The sequence below is a fragment of the Oncorhynchus tshawytscha genome, linkage group LG26 (assembly GCF_018296145.1).
Source record: "Oncorhynchus tshawytscha isolate Ot180627B linkage group LG26, Otsh_v2.0, whole genome shotgun sequence".
NCBI classification, from domain to species: domain Eukaryota; kingdom Metazoa; phylum Chordata; class Actinopteri; order Salmoniformes; family Salmonidae; genus Oncorhynchus; species Oncorhynchus tshawytscha.
Window position 1 is genome coordinate 27496935 of NC_056454.1, and position 16393 is coordinate 27513327.

At 41.4% G+C, this 16393-nt stretch overlaps 1 protein-coding gene and 1 long non-coding RNA gene across 7 annotated transcripts in view; one reads left to right on the forward strand and one right to left on the reverse strand.

Annotated features, from left to right (window-relative positions):
• Positions 1–82: 82 nt before the first annotated feature.
• The window catches only part of parp4 (poly (ADP-ribose) polymerase family, member 4), a 36541-nt gene continuing 20230 nt past the window's right edge, over positions 83–16393 (forward strand). Inside the window, exons 1-5 of one of the 6 annotated variants that reach the window (XM_042306353.1) lie at positions 83–398; positions 11209–11336; positions 11468–11681; positions 12324–12432; positions 12756–12834. In XM_042306353.1, coding sequence (XP_042162287.1) covers positions 218–398; positions 11209–11336; positions 11468–11681; positions 12324–12432; positions 12756–12834 — 711 coding nt within the window. In that variant the 5' untranslated portion in view covers positions 83–217. Of the gene's footprint in view, positions 399–8855; positions 9012–11208; positions 11337–11467; positions 11682–12323; positions 12433–12755; positions 12835–13257; positions 13420–16393 lie in introns of those variants that run through there. The other 5 variants (XM_042306352.1, XM_042306354.1, XM_042306355.1 and 2 more) reach the window with 5 other exon arrangements.
• LOC112225467 lies at positions 7187–10709 on the reverse strand. The gene is made up of 2 exons (XR_002949602.2): positions 10072–10709; positions 7187–8423 (listed from the first exon to the last, which is right to left on the reverse strand). It is a non-coding gene; the product is annotated as an uncharacterized LOC112225467 (long non-coding RNA).

Here is a 16393-nt window from a genome sequence, read left to right on the forward strand (position 1 = left end):
GGGAGGAAGGAATTAATTTTATATGGACCGCCCTTACCCGGAAATTTGTCACTCGTTCATCCCGTGATGATTGTGTTTTCAGCTTCTTTTTTTCCTGCTGCTCTTCCTTCTGTGTGTTTTGCGCCACAGACTCTGGGTCAGTTGTATCTGTCTTAATAACCTGCCGTTCTCTTTGTATCTAATTTAAAGACACTGGATCAGTCAGAGCAGCAGGGGGATGGGATCTCCCTGGAGGAGCATCTCAATGCCCTGTGCCTCCTCCGATCCCTCGGCCCGACCCCAAAGCAACTGTGTACTCAACTGGAGTAGATTCTCCTCCGATCTTTTCCAGGACACCCACGAGAGCACCAAAGTGATGTCAACCGCCCTCTACACCCAGTCTGTCATGGAAAGAGCAGGTGTTCTTAATATTTTGTATACTCTTGTATGTTTTACATATATTGGATTTGCAAAAAGTCCGATGAAATTTTAACCCCAAGATTATGTCATCATGGTAACCAATTTTCAACAGAGAAACCTTGTATAAAATATGTAGAATTTCAAGGTTTTACTGCAAACCTAAAAAGCATTACATGGACTTGCTCCTACCTCTCTGAGTTGGTCCTGCCTTAAGTACCTACACTACCGTTCAAAAGTTAGGGGTCAGTTAGAAATGTCCTTATTTTTGAAAGAAAAGCACCTTTTTGACCATTAAAATAACATCAAATTGATCAGAAAATATATCAGCAACCATCACTCCTTTGTTCCAATGGCACATTGTGTTACCTAATCCAAGTTTATAATTTTAAAAGGCTAATTGATCATTTGAAAACCCTTTTGCAATTATGTTAGCACAGCTGAAAACTGTTGCTCTGATTAAAGAAGCAATTCAACTGGCCTTCTTTAGACTTGAGTATCTGGAGCATCAGCATTTGTGGGTTTGATTACAGGCTCAAAATGGCCAGAAACAAAGACCTTTCTTCTGAAACTCGTCAGTCTATTCTTGTTCTGATAGATTAAGGCTATTTCATGCAAGAAATTGAGAAGAAACTGAAGATCTCGTACAACGCTGTGTACTACTCCCTTCACAGAACAGTGCAAACTGGCGCTAACCAGAATAGAAAGAGGGGTGGGAGGCCCCGGTGCACAACTGAGTAAGAGGACTAGTACATAAGTGTCTTCACAAGTCCTCAACTGGCAGCCTCATTAAATAGTACCCACACAACACCAGTCTCAACGTCAACAGTGAAGAGGCAGAGTTCCTCTGTCTAGTGTCTATGTTCTTTTGCCCATCTTAATATTTTATTTTTATTGGCCAGTCTGAGATATGGCTTTTTCTTTGTAACTCTGCCTAGAAGGCCAGCATCCCGGAGTTGCCTCTTCACTTTTGACGTTAAGACTGGTGTTTTGCGGGTATTAAGTGTATGTTGTGTAGTACGATGTTAGTAGCCCATGTGCCTCACCCTGGTAATTTGGTCTATTTGCCCCGCTTAATTTCGCCGACTGTTCTGAGTTGGTGGTGGACATGTAGCCTATAACCTGTTTTAGAGAAATGTAATCATTGTATATTGTAAGAGCTTTCATTGTCAGCTTATATGCCCCCTTTATTTATCCTACGGTTCTGACTTGGTGTACTGGGAGAACACTGTAAGAATGGCCCATGTTCTGATTTCTGTGTCCCTATACATTTCAAAAGTGCTAAACAAATTGTTATATTGACTACGTCCGTCCTAGGTCGCTTATTAATATGTACATTGAAATTACGAATGGCCTCTTATCCGCTTGTCGTCCCCTTATGCCATAGTTTGTGCATCTCAATTGTCATTAGAAACCGTGTTTGTTTAAGCAAGTCAGCCATATCAGCTATGTTTTTTTAAAGGCAGTAAATGAGGCTGAATGAACTGTTTTGCCGCCAGACAAGGCTCCGCTGATAGCCAGGTGTAGCAGTGGTAAGCTGTTGGGACTGCTGTTGGGACAAATTTATGTAGGCCCTAACAGTTTGTGGGCACCGTTTGTCACCGTTATAGTGCAATTACTGTATTATTTAGTGTAGTGTTGTGGCTTTGCTGGCATGCATACATATTTTGTTGCCCCACCAAGATTTACATGCTAAAATTGCCACTGGTCACATGCAAGAGCCAGTAATGGTCAGTCACATGAATGAAGAAAACGTTAATGATGAATGAATTATGAATAAGCTAAATCATGCAATTATAACTTGTCTGTGTATAATAAATCTAACGGGACTGCCCCGAAAGAGCTCCTGATTGACATGTGCACTTGGTGCATTGACTTAGTTGGAACCAGTCCAGTGTGCTAATAATAAATTATGATTAATATTCATATTTAATATTGACTTTGAGTGTCCCTGTGTAGAATTTCCACAACAATGGATTCACTGCTATCAAAGTCATTTCAAAGAGTAGGTTTATCAGAGCAAATGAAGCGTAACCATATTTGATGAATTATATACAGTTTATTCAGAAAGTATTCATACCTCTTGACTGTTGAAGGAGAATGGGAGAAACTACCCCAAATACAGGTGTGCCTGAATTCAATATATTTTTTCTCACCCATCTACAGTACACACAAATATCCCATAATGACAAACTGAAAACATGATTTTAAACATTTGCTATAGAGCAATGTTTCATTTTGTTTAAAATAATGAATAAATAAAGCTGTAAAACAATGGTTCAAATGGACCAATCTGTGTTAGTTACAATACGCTAATCTGAGGTCAGTCAGACATTACCTTGTCAGTTTAAGTGAGTTGAGCAATAAAAATAAAACAATATACGTATGAAGCAGACAGAAAAAACATCCAAACCAATATAATATATTATTCTCACAAACATTTCCCTATATGTTTGAAAATGAAATATAGAAAAATCTAATTTATACGGAACAAAAATATAAATGCAACATGTAAAGGGTTGGTCCCATGTTTCATGTGCTGAAGTAAAATGTCCCTGAAATGTTCCATACATACAAAAAGCTTATCTCATTTTGTGCACATTTTTTTTTACATCCTATAGTGAGCATTTTTCCTTTGCCAAGATAATCCATCCATCTGACAGGTGTGGCATATAAAGAAGCTGATTAAACAGAATGATCATTACACAAGTGCACCTTGTGCTGGGGACAATAAAAGGCCACTCTAAAATGAGCAATTTTGTCACACAACACCACGCCACAGATGTCACAAGTTTTGAGGGTTCGCACAATTGGCATGTTGACTGCAGGAATGTCCACCAGATCTGTTGCTAGTAAATGTCATGTTCATTTCTATACCAATGTCGTTTTAGAGAATTTGGCAGTACGTTTAACTGGCCTCACAATCGTAGACCACGCGTAACCACGCCAGCCCAGGACCTCCACATCCGGCTTCTTCACCTGCGGGATCGTCTGAGACTGTGGGTTTGTACAACCAAAGAATTTCTGCACATACTGTCAGAAACCATCTCTGGGAACATCATCTGCGTGATCGTTGTCCTCACCAGGGTCTTGACCTGACTGCAGTTCAGCGTCGTAAGCAACTTCATAGGGCCAAGGCTCACCTTCGATGGCCACTGGCACGCTGAATAAGTCTGCTCTTCACGGAGGAATCCTAATTTCAACTGTACAGAGCAGATGGCAGACAACGTGTATGGTGTTGTGTGAGCAAGCGTTTTACTGATGTCAACGTTGTGAACAGAGTGCCCCATGGTGGCGGTGGGGTTATGGTATGGGCAGGCATATGTTACAGACAATGAACACAATTGCATTTTATTGATGGCAATTTGAATTCACAAAGACACAGTGATGAGATCCTGAGGCCCATTGTCGTGCCATTGATCCGCCACCATCACCTCATATTTTAGCATCATAATGCACGGCCCCATGTTGCAAGGATCTGTACACAATTCCTGGAAGCTGAAAATGTCCCAGTTCTTCCATGGCCTGCATACTCACCAGACATGCCACCCATTGAGCATGTTTGGGATGCTCTGGATTGAGGTGTATGACTGCGTGTTCCAGTTCCCACCAATATCCAGCAACTTCGCAGCAACTTGGAAGAGGAGTGGAACAACATTCCACAATCAACAGTCTGATTGACTCTATGCGGATATGTCACACTGCATGATGCAAATGGTGGTCACACCAGATACTGACTTGACTGGTTTTCATGCCCTCGCCCCTACCTTTTTTCAAAGGTATCTGTGACCAACAGATGTATATCTGTGTTCCCAGTCATGTGAAATCCATAGATTAGGGCCTAATACATTTATTTAAATTGATTGATTTCCTTATGAACTGTAATTTAGTGAAATCTTTGAAATTGTTGCATGTTGCGTTTATATTTCTGTTCAGTGTGTATATACTATATAGTACCAGTCAAAACTTTGGACACACCAACTCATATTTCTCTTTATTTTTATTATTTTCTACATTGTAGAATAATAGTGAAGACATCAAAACTATGAAATAACACAAGGAATCATGTAGTAATTAAAAAAGTGTTAAACAAATCTAAATACAGTTGAAGTCGGAAGTTTACATACACTTAGGTTGGAGTTTTTCAACCACTCCACAAATTTCTTGTTAACAAACTATAGTTTTGGCAAGTCTGTTACTTTGTGCATGACACAAGTCATTTTTCCAACAATTGTTTACAGACAGATTATTTAACTTATAATTCACTGTGTCACAATTCAAGTGGGTCAGAAGTTTACATACACTAAGTTGACTATGCCTTTAAACAGCTTGGAAAATTCCAGAAAATGATGTCATGGCTTTAGAAGCTTCTGATAGGTGAATTGACATCATTTGAGTCAATTGGAGGTTAACCTGTGGATGTATTTCAAGGCCTACCTTCAAACTCAGTGCCTCTTTGCTTGACATCATGGGAACAAACAAAAAAAATCAGCCAAGACCCCCACAAGTCTAGTTCATCCTTGGGAGCAATTTCCAAATGCCTGGAGGTACCACGTTCATCTGTACAAACAATAGTATGCAAGTATAAACACCATGGGACCACGCAGACGTCATACCGCTCAGGAAGGAGACGCGTTCTTTCTCCTAGAGATGAACGCACTTTGGAGTGAAAAGTGCAAATCAATCCCAGAACAACAGCAAAGGACCTTGTGAAGATGCTGGAGGAAACGGGTACAAAAGTATCTATATCCACAGTAAAATGAGTCCTATATCGACATAACCTGAAAGGCCACCCAGCAAGGAAGAAGCCACTGCTCCAAAACCCCCATTAAAAAAAAAACAGTCTACGGTTTGCAACTGCATATGGGGACACAGCTTGTACTTTTTGGAGAAATGTCCTCTGGTCTGATGAAACAAAAATATAACTATTTGGCCATAATGACCATTGTTATGCTTGGAGGAAAAAGGGGGATGCTTTCAAGCCGAAGAACACCATCCCAACCGTGAAGCACGGGTGTGGCGGCATCATGATGTGAGGGTGCTTTGCTGCAGGAGGGACTGGTGCACTTCACAAAATAGATGGCATCATGAGAGGGGAAAAGTATGGGGATAAATTGAAGCAACATCTCAAGACATCAGTCAGGAAGTTAAAGCTTGGTCGTAAATAGGTCTTCCAAATGGACAATGACCCCAAGCATACTTCCAAAGTTACAAAGTTGTGGCAAAATGGCTTAAGAACAAGAAAGTCAAGGTATTGGAGTGGCCATCACAAAGCCCTGACCTCAATCCACTCTGTCAGGTGGAATGGGCCAAAATTCATCCAACTTATTGTGGGAAGCTTGAGGAAGGCTACCCGAAACGTTTGACCAAAGTTAAACAATTTAATGGCAATGCTACCAAATACTAATTGAGTGTATGTAAACTTCTGACCCACTGGGAATGTGATGAAATAAATAAAAGCTGAAATAAATAATTTTCTCTACTATTATTCTGACATTTCACATGCTCAAACGGTCAGAAACAGACTCCATGAGGGTGGTATGAGGGCCCGACGTCCACAGGTGGGGGTTGTGCTTACAGCCCAACACCGTGCAGGACGTTTGGCATTTGCCAGAGAACACCAAGATTGGCAAATTCGCCACTGGCGCCCTGTGCTCTTCACAGATGAAAGCAGGTTCACACTGAGCACATGTGACAGACGTGACAGAGTCTGGAGATGCCGTGGAGAACATTCTGCTTCCTGCAACATCCTCCAGCATGACCGGTTTGGCGGTGGGTCAGTCATGGTGTGGGGTGGCATTTCTTTGGGGGGGCTGCACAGCCCTCCATGTGCTCGCCAGAGGTAGCCTGACTGCCATTAGGTACAGAGATGAGATCCTCAGACCCCTTGTGAGACCATATGCTGGTGCAGTTGGCCCTGGGTTCCTCCTTATGCAAGACAATGCTAGACCTCATGTGGCTGGAGTGTGTCAGCAGTTCCTGCAAGAGGAAGGCATTGATGCTATGGACTGGCCCGCCCGTTCCCCAGACCTGAATCCAATTGAGCACATCTGGGACATCATGTCTCGCTCCATCCACCAACAGACTTTGCACCACAGACTGTCCAGGAGTTTACGGATGCTTTAGTCCAGGTCTGGGAGGAGATCCCTCAGGAGACCATCCGCCACCTCATCAGGAGCATGCCCAGGCATTGTAGGGAGGTCATACAGGCACGTGGAGGCCATACACACTACCGAGCCTCATTTTGACTTGTTTTAAGGACATTACATCAAAGTTGGATCAGCCTGTAGTGTGGTTTTCCACTTTAATTTTGTGTGACTCCAAATCCAGACCTCCATGGGTTGATAAATTTGATTTCCATTGATCATTTGTGTGTGATTTTGTTGTCAGCACATTCAACTATGTAAAGAAAAAAGTATTTAATAAGAATATTTCATTCATTCAGATCTAGGATGTGTTATTTTAGTGTTCCCTTTTATTTATTTGAGCAGTGTCTATATATTTCCTGATTAATCTGAATATTTTGTTCCTATATTTGAAATGTACTGTAACTTTGCCTGTTCCTGAAAATTACAGGCATCTACTAGGTGCTGCTATAATGCCTTTTTAAATCCATTTAAAATCCAATTTATTCAACACCAAAATATCTAACAGACCAAGAAGGAAGACAACTGTTTATCAAGTGCCACACTTTTCTTAATTTGTGCCCTTAAACTAAACTCAGAATCAAACTGAAAAACATTTTGAAATTCAGGAAGAAATGTGTTAAGTATCAAAGAAAACTTCAAAGTGGAATTTCATGTTTTTATTAAAGCCATAATTTCTCAAGTGCAAGATGCGTTATGGTATGCTTAGATAAGTTAATGAAGTGCCAAATGAAACTAAAGAGCTATACAAGGTACAATTAATATATTCATAAATCATAAGGAGTTATCCTTAGGCATTAGATAAACATGTATGAAGAGAGCTGTACAAGGCAAGACATAAAAAACACCAAGAAGAATTATGCAAATATAAATCAGGTAAATGTGCATATGAAGAGAACTGTGCAAGACAACAAAAAACACCAAGAGTTATGCTTAGATAATAAGGTAGAGCTAACAGAGAGATCTTTACAAGGCACAAAATATCAGAACTATTTCAAAACAAAGTATTAGCCTAGAAACCACAGATTTAACATATTTTGAGCACACAAGTCTGCCTAACTGGAACTCATATACTACCCTTGGCAGCATATGTAGGAAATAGAATGCCTTCAGTTTAGGGATAACATCAGCACAGAACTTCACATCAATAGGCACATCAATAACAACCACCTCGGACAGAGCCCAGACAACAGTTTGCATATCTCCAGTCCTGTGCAGAACATGCCCAATTGCTCCTGCATGTAGTACCCACAGGCTCCATTATGTTGCCGCTGAGGAACTCCATCCACCAGCTTCACGTCGAGGAGTTTGCCAGAGACTCACACTTCACTCAGAACAGGACATTTTAATTTCTAGAAGTTCTTGAGAGTTTAACACTCCATCTGTGGGCTTGCAGAAAGACATGGCTCATTGACACACTACTGTGCCTCTACTCTCCAAACTAAACCCACAGCTCTCCATCCATGTGTAGGCCACCTGCTCGTTTTTCTTGCCATATGTGGTTTCTGAGTTTCCATGGAACCTGGGGAAGAGATGCTCCTGCACAAAGTGGTCAGGATTTGTTGAGGTGCGCACAGGAACATTCTTTACTGAGCTTGCAGTGATCTGAAATTTAAGTGTGTCATACCATGCATAGGAGGCACTCTGTGCTTTAGTAACCTCATCCAAGCTGGCACATTTACACTCCTCCAGCTTAACATAAAAGTCATAAAATTACAAGCAGAGGTAGCGGTAGAGATGGAGAAGCGGCTGGAGTGCTGTCAGAGAACTCAAAAGATCTCGCTCAACCTTTTTGGAGCTAAATTCCACTGTGTCCCCAAATTCCACTGGCATTGCTCATCTCTACACCCCTGTCAATCCTTCATACACGGCATTCTGCACCTTCAATAAAAAATTACTGTTAGAATACTCAATTACAGTACAGAGCACTAGTTTACATGGAGTTCACAGTTGACTAGTTTACAGTTTTGATAAGCTGATCTGTAAAAAAGTCTGACCATTAAGTGTCTGATCACAATTAAAAATAAAGTAACATTCTACCTTGAAGCAATGTGTTGAAAAACAGATGGTAATATGCAAATGAGCGCATATTTAAGGACGGGTTGCCTCATTTGCATATATATATTTTTTTTTAAAGAAATGAAACTTATAATACAATAATGTCTTGTATTTATGTATACTTTCAACTGGTCAAGTTTCAGTCTGATGAGAGTAAAGAGAAAAAAATCCCTATTAGCCTGTGGTTCCCGAATTTAAGCCAATAGAAGGCAACACAACATTGTAGAAGGGCGTGGCGTGTTATAATGGGGCGTAGTCGTGTTATTCTTCTATACAAGGAAGTTTACAGTTGCTAGTAAAGATTGTCGTACAGTAGCAAAATACGTGTGAGTACAGTTACAGCCACCTGTAACATATAATGTAAAGTTATCTTCACTGTAAGACAGCCACAGTAACGGACACCTACTTACGGTAAAACAGTTACATATTTTCTTTATAGGTTTGAATCTATAGCATTTTTCCAAAGATATTGATTTTACTGTGACTATTGTCGACAAGTGGGCTATTTTACTCAACTGGTTATGCACTGATTTTAGTTTCAGGTAGCTGACTGAACTTCACCCAAGTTCATCAGAAACTTCCTTCCCCATGGAGTGGAGTTTTGTCAGCTAGTTGCATAGCTGTCTACGACAGGGGCTTATTACTGTTTCGTTTTTATGTGCTCACATCCATGTATTTGTATACATTTGATTGATAGCCCACATGTATTAATTATCCAGGTAGCGAGAACACACATTTTCAACCTGACAAAAAGCTAAAATATCTGTTGTTACACTCGCACTTCCGCATCTGTAACAGCCAAACATGTTTTGTTTTTTTACCCCCACAGCCCTTGCGCTGACACTTTCTCTCCGGAATCCACGTTGAAACCGGATGCAGTTTGATTGCCATCCTAAATGGAGGCCCAATTCACTAGATTTAGCTCGAGGGAGCGAGTGAACAACTTTTGTCACTTGCGGGGTTGTTATGACCCACACTTCAATGCAAACTAGTCACATTGGTGGCGGTGAAGTGTCAAATGTAATCAACAAGGCTGCATTTTCGGCATGTCAGAAAAAAGTATGACGCTAGCTTATATACACACATACTGATTTTAGCGTTGGCAAATTGGCTTAGTCTCGTAGTGAGCAGCATATAAAACGTTGCTCCATTCATAAACATTTGTTTGCAATTCTGAAATGTATTGGAATAAATTACCAAACTATAAAACTAGCTAGCCAGCTCTAGGTAACTGTAGCGAGCTACGTTAGCGAGATACGTTAGCTTCCTAGGTATATTCATAGCTTTAGGTTAGTTGTTTTTAAGCTCAACTTCAAGATTTCCACCAATGACGTTGCATCTCTGATCATCACGCTCCCTTGCTTGGGCAAGGGGCATTTGAGGTACACTGATGTGAGGATGTAAAACGTTAAGGGCCGAGGGCTGTTAAGCTGCGTTTCAACTCAGAAAAGTCACACCCTTGTCCACTTACCCTCGCCTTATGCCCTTGTGGGAATCCCCGTCACCATATTGGACGTCGGTCCAAACAAGGGAAGTGTACAATTATGTTCACTTCGGGCCTTGAAACCCCCCCATAATTTAATTCGCGTTGATTGTACATCCGCTAAGAAAAGTCAACCGAAACGTAAAACCTCAACGTCAATATGGATAAGTCAACATACAAGTGTAAGTAAACAGGTTAGAAATGGTGCTTCTAATGCACATGACGGCACAACCAGGTCTCATAAAAGTAATTATGGTTTCGGTTTGGTTAGCTTTTGGAAATTGGTTAGCTTTGAAATTTGGTTAGCTTTTGGAAATTGTAGAAATAACACATTTTCCTTCAGAAGTTCCAGCTAGGCAGGATAACGTTAGCTAATTCATTTTCTAGCTATCATACAGTAGGCGTATATTAATAATTATATAGTTACTATAAGTAGACATGCAATCATAATTGACTGTAGAGCATATAAAGCATCTACAAGCTACCAGTGGCTGAAAACAATCATTGCGGAATGAACGAGTGACGAATTTCCGGTCAAGGGCGGTCCATTTAAAAATCATTCCTTCCTCCCTTGCCCTGCAAGTGTATACTCGTCAGACGTCATGGTACGTCATCAGAAGGGATAAGGTTAGTCTGTTAAGTGTTTGGAATTTGAAATCAGGTGTGTGTGTGTGTGTGTGTGTGTGTGTGTGTGTGTGTGTGTGTGTGTGTGTGTGTGTGTGTGTGTGTTCAAACTGGTCTCAGAGCATTTCGTATTATTCTGTACGTACATCAAGAGACCACATAGTATGTTATGTTTTGTATGGTATATATTAATTTGTTGATGTTCATCACCGATTTTGTATGATGTGTTACGAACTGCAATTTGTATTATGTTCCGATTTTCTAAAAACGTACAATATTTTACAAATTTGCAAAATGTATGATATGTTACGAATTCAAGCTAGGTGGCTAACATTAGGATTAAGGTTAGAGTTAAATTAAGGAGATGGGTTAGGGGAAGGATTAGTTTAAAGGGTTAATGGAGTGTCTTGGATTTACAGACAGAATAATATGAAATGCTCTGAGACCCGTCCGGTGTGTTTGATAAGACCATGTCATAAAGGTTTTTCTCTCCTTCAACAGCTATGGCTCTGTTTGACAACTGTTTTGTGGTTTTGGAGCTGAAGAATTTGCCTTATAAGGAGAAGAATAGGCTGAAGCTGGCAATAACAGAGAATGGGGGCAGCATTTCCTATGTGATCAATAAGCAGGTCAGGTGCACAGTAACACAAACAATTTTGAATTCATAGGCTAGATTCAAACATGTTGGCGATATTGATGATCTGTCTTTCTTGCTCTCTTTCTCTCTTGATATATCGCTCTCTTTCTGTCATCCCCACAGTGTACTCTCGTAGTGACGAGCAGTATGTCCAGTCTGAGCTCCAGTCGGGTGCGGAGCATGAAGAAGCATCAGACTCCAGTAGTAGGGGTGGAGTATGTGTCACTCTGCCTGGAGAAGGGAGTCCTGCTGCCTGTAGAGGACTACTGCCTGCCCCCCCCTCCCTCTACCTCTCTCATCCCACCCAGGCCTGCCTCTCCCTTGCCATCTCAGTCAGGTACAAGCCAAACCTTTCCCCTTTCAGTCAAATATAATCTTTCCCAAATTGAAATACGCTTCTTTGGTGATTAAAATATACAATGTTACACAACAATGTTGCCAAAACAGTTGTCACGCAAGTAAATAGGCAAGTAAATAGACTCAGTAATGAATAGATGCTTTATCTTTCTCATCTATGCTTTAATTATAAGTAATCCCTAAGTAATAATACAACTCAGCTTCTTCATCACTGTCAGTTTCAGGCATCACCATTCTCTTTGCATGCAGGCTTTTACGTGTGTGTATTTCCAATGAAAAGCTTCTTGCACATTCAGCAAGCAGAGCAAGGGTTTGTCATCTTTGAGCATTCTCCTCTGACACAATCACAGTGGGTGGTGTCTCTCGCTCTGTTCCCAGCATGTTGACTCATTCACCCAGTGTGTTCTTTTGAGTTAATCAGTCAGGAGGCTGTTTTTTTCCCTACAGTTGTCTTTAACTGACAAAGGCACTGTGTGCTCACTATGGGTGTGTTTCATCTCATTTTTCTGTGTTTGAAGAACGATGCCTTTTTTACGAAGGGGTGTATGTGTAATATATGGATGTTTTGAATAGATTTGAACTTTGACATAGGGTGTGTTTGTGTGCGTGTTATGTGTGTTAGTGTTGAAGGGGACGAGCCAGCCGGCTGAAGTTCAGACCCAGACAGTGAATGCTGTAAATCAAGCCGAGAGGGCGGGGAATCAGGAGAGTACTTACCTGGGCAAATTCAGGTGTGTACCTACTGTACCACTTACCTGTCAATCACTGCCTGACTAGATGTCATACTTTTCCTTCCTGACTTTGACCTGGTCATGGCCCCACATTCGATGACATAGGTCTTATACCAGAGTACTAACCAGTTGAATAACCTAGGTTATGTAATTGTTGTATGCAACTTATGTAATTGCCCTGCAATAATGTATGTATTTATTTATTTAACCTTTATTTAACTAGACAAGTCAGTTAAGAACAAATCCTTATTTACAATGACGGCCCACCCGTAGTGTAGTAACAAGCTACATGACTCATTTGTGTTTTCTTTTTTTTCTTTTAGAGTGTATACTGAAAGTGACAATGATCTACCAACATATCCAACAAATTTCCAAGTGGCCAAATACTCAATTTTTGGAAAGGTAAGCCCACCCATAGGCAGTACAGTTCATTTATCTCACGTCAGCTTTACTTGTTGATCCTGTTGATTGACACACCTGTCTTTACTTTGTGTGTGTGTGTGTGGCAAGAAAAAGTCTGTGAACCCTTTAGAATTACCTGCATTTCTGCATAAATTGGTAATAAAATGTTATCTGATCTTCATCTAAGTCACAACAATAGGCAAACACAGTCTGCTTAAACTAATAACACACAAATAATTGTTCATGTTTTTATTGACCACACCGTGTAAACATTGACAGTGCAGGTTGGAAAAAGTATGTGAACCCTTGGATTTAATAAAAGGTTGACCCTCTTTTTGCAGCCATAACCTCAACCAAACGTTTTCTGTAGTTGCGGATCAGACCTGCACAACGGTCAGGAGGAATTTTGGACCAGTCGTCTTTACAAAACTGTTTCAGTTCCACAATATTCTTGGGATGTCTGGTGTGAACTGCTCTTTTGAGGTCATGCTACAGCATCTCAGTCGGGTTGAGGCCCCGCGTGTCCCCAGGCCCCGTGTGTCCCCAGGCCCCACTGGCTCCAGGTCATCTATAAGTCTATGCTAGGTAAAGCTCCGCCTTATCTCAGTTCACTGGTCACGATAACAACACCCACCCGTAGCACACGTTCCAGCATGTGTATCTCACTGATGATCCCCAAAGCCAACACCTCATTTGGCCGCCTTTCCTTCCAGTTCTCTGCTGCCAGTGACTGGAACGAATTGTAAAAATTGCTGAAGTTGGAGACTTTTATTTCCCTCACCAACTTTAAACATCAACTATCTGAGCAGCTAACCGATTGCTGCAGCTGTACATAGTCCATCTGTAAATAGCCCACTCAATCTACCTACCTCATCCCCATACTGTTTTTATTTTATTTACTTTTCTACTCTTTTTCACCCCAGTATCTCTACTTGCACATCATCATCTGCTCATTTATCACTCCAGTGTTAATCTGATAAAATGTAACTATTCGCTCCTATGGCCTATTATCGCCTACCTCCTCTTGCCTTTTGCACACACTGTATATAGACTTTCTTTTTTCTACTGTGTCATTGACTTGTTTATTGTGTTATTGGCTTGTTTATTGTTTACTCCATGTGTAACTCTGTTGTTGTCTGTGTCACACTGCTTTGCTTTATCTTGGCCAGGTCGCAGTTGCAAATGAGAACTTTTTCTCAACTAGCCTACCTGGTTAAATAAAGGTTAAATAAAAAAAAATACATTCTCCAGCAAAATGTCTTAATAACCTTGGGAATAATTTTTCCGTCGACGATAGCAAGCTGTCCAGGCCTTGAGACAGCAAAGCAGCTCCAAACCATGATGCTCCCTCCAACATTGTTTACAGTTGGGATGAGGTTTTAATGTTGGTGTGCTGAGCCTTTTCTTTTCTCCACACATAGTGCTGTGTGTTCCTTCCAAACAACACAACTTTAGTTTCATCTGTCCACAGAATATTTTGCCAGTAGCGCTGTGGAACATTCAGGTGCTCTTTTGCGAACTTCAGATGTGCAGCAATGTTTTTTTTGGACAGCAGTGGCTTCTTCCATGGTGTCCTCCCATGAACACCCTTCATGTTTAGTGTTTTACGTATTGAAGACTCGTCAACAGGGATGTTAGCATCTTCCATAGATTTCTGTAAATCTTTAGCTGACACTCTAGGATTCTTCTTAACCTCATTGAGCCTTCTGCTGTCATCTTTGCAGGATGGCCACTCCAAGGAGAGTAGCAACAGTGCTGAAATTTCTCAATTTATAGACAATTTGTCTTACCGTGGACTACCTTTTAGAGATACTTTTGTAACCCTTTCCAGCTTTATGCAAGGCAACAATTCTTAATCTTAGGTCTTCTGAGATCTCTTTTGTTCGAGGCATGGTTCTTCTCAGGCAATGCTATTTGTGAATTGCAAATGCACATTTTATAAATGTTTTTTATGGGGCAGGGCAGCTCTAACCAAAATCTCAAATCTCGTCTCATTGATTTGACTCCAGGTTAGTTGACTCCTGACTCTAATTAGCTTTTGAAGAAGTCATTAGCCTAGGGGTTCACATACTTTTTCCAACCTACACTGTGAATGTTTAAATGATGTATTCAATACAGACAATACAAATACAATAATGTGTGGGTTATTAGTTTAAGCGCACTGTGTTTGTCTATTGTTGTGACTTAAAATGTTATCTGATCTTCATCTAAGTCAAATTTATGAAAAAATCCAGGTAATTCCAAAGGGTTCACTTACTTTTCCTTGCCACTGTACATATATAAATGTGTATGTATTTAAACTCAGCAAAAAAAAAAAAATCCTCTCACTGTCAACTGTGTTTATTTTCAGCAAACTTAACGTGTAAATATTTGTATGAACATAACAAGATTCAACAACTGAGACATAAACTGAACAAGTTCCACAGACATGTGACTAACAGAAATTGAATAATGTGTCCCTGAATAAAGGAGGGGTCAAATTCAAATGTAACAGTGAGTATCTGGTGTGGCCACCAGCTGCATTAAGTACTGCAGTGCATCTCTTCCTCAAGGACTGCACCAGATTTGCCAGTTCTTGCTGTGAGATGTTACCCCACTCTTCCACCAAGGCACCTGCAAGTTCAGACATTTCTGGAGGGAATGGCCCTAGCCCTCACCCTCCGATCCAACAGGTCCCAGACGTGCTCAATGGGATTGAGATCCGGGCTCTTCGCTGGCCATGGCAGAACACTGACATTTCTGTGTCGCAGGAAATCACGCACAGAACGAGCAGTATGGCTGGTGGCATTGTCATGCTGGAGGGTCATGTCAGGATGAGCCTACAGGAAGGGTGCCATATGAGGGAGGAGGATGTCTTCGCTGTTACGCACAGCGCTGAGATTGCCTGCAATGACAACAAGCTCAGTCCGATGATGTGACACACCGCCCCAGACCATGACAGACCGTCCACCTCCAAATCGATCCTGCTCCAGAGTACATGCCTTCGTGTAACACTCATTCCTTCGACGATAAACACGAATCTGACCATCACCCCTGGTGAGACAAAACCGCGACTCGTCAGCGAAGAGCACTTTTTGCCAGTCCTGTCTGGTCCACCGTCTCCTGTCTGGTCCAGCGACGGTGGGTTTGTCCCCTTAGGCAACCTTGTTGCCAGTGATGTCTGGTGAGGACTTGCCTTACAACAGGCCTACAAGCTCTCAGTCCAGCCTCTCTCAGCCTATTGCGGACAGTCTGAGCACTGATGGAGGGATTGTGCATTCCCGGTGTAACTCAGGCAGTTGTTGTTGCCATCCTGTAGCTGTCCCGCAGGTGTGATGTTCGGATGTACCGATCCTGTGCAGGTGTTGTTACATGTAGTCTGCCACTGCGAGGACGATCAGCTGTCCGTCCTGTCTCCCTGTAGCGCTGTCTTAGGCGTCTCACAGTAAGGACATAGCAATTTATTGCCCTGGCCCCATCTGCAGTCCTCATGCCTCCTTGCAGCATGCCTAAGGCACATTCACACAGATGCCCAGGGTCCCTGCTCATCTTTCTTTTGTTTTTTTCAGAGTCAGTAGAA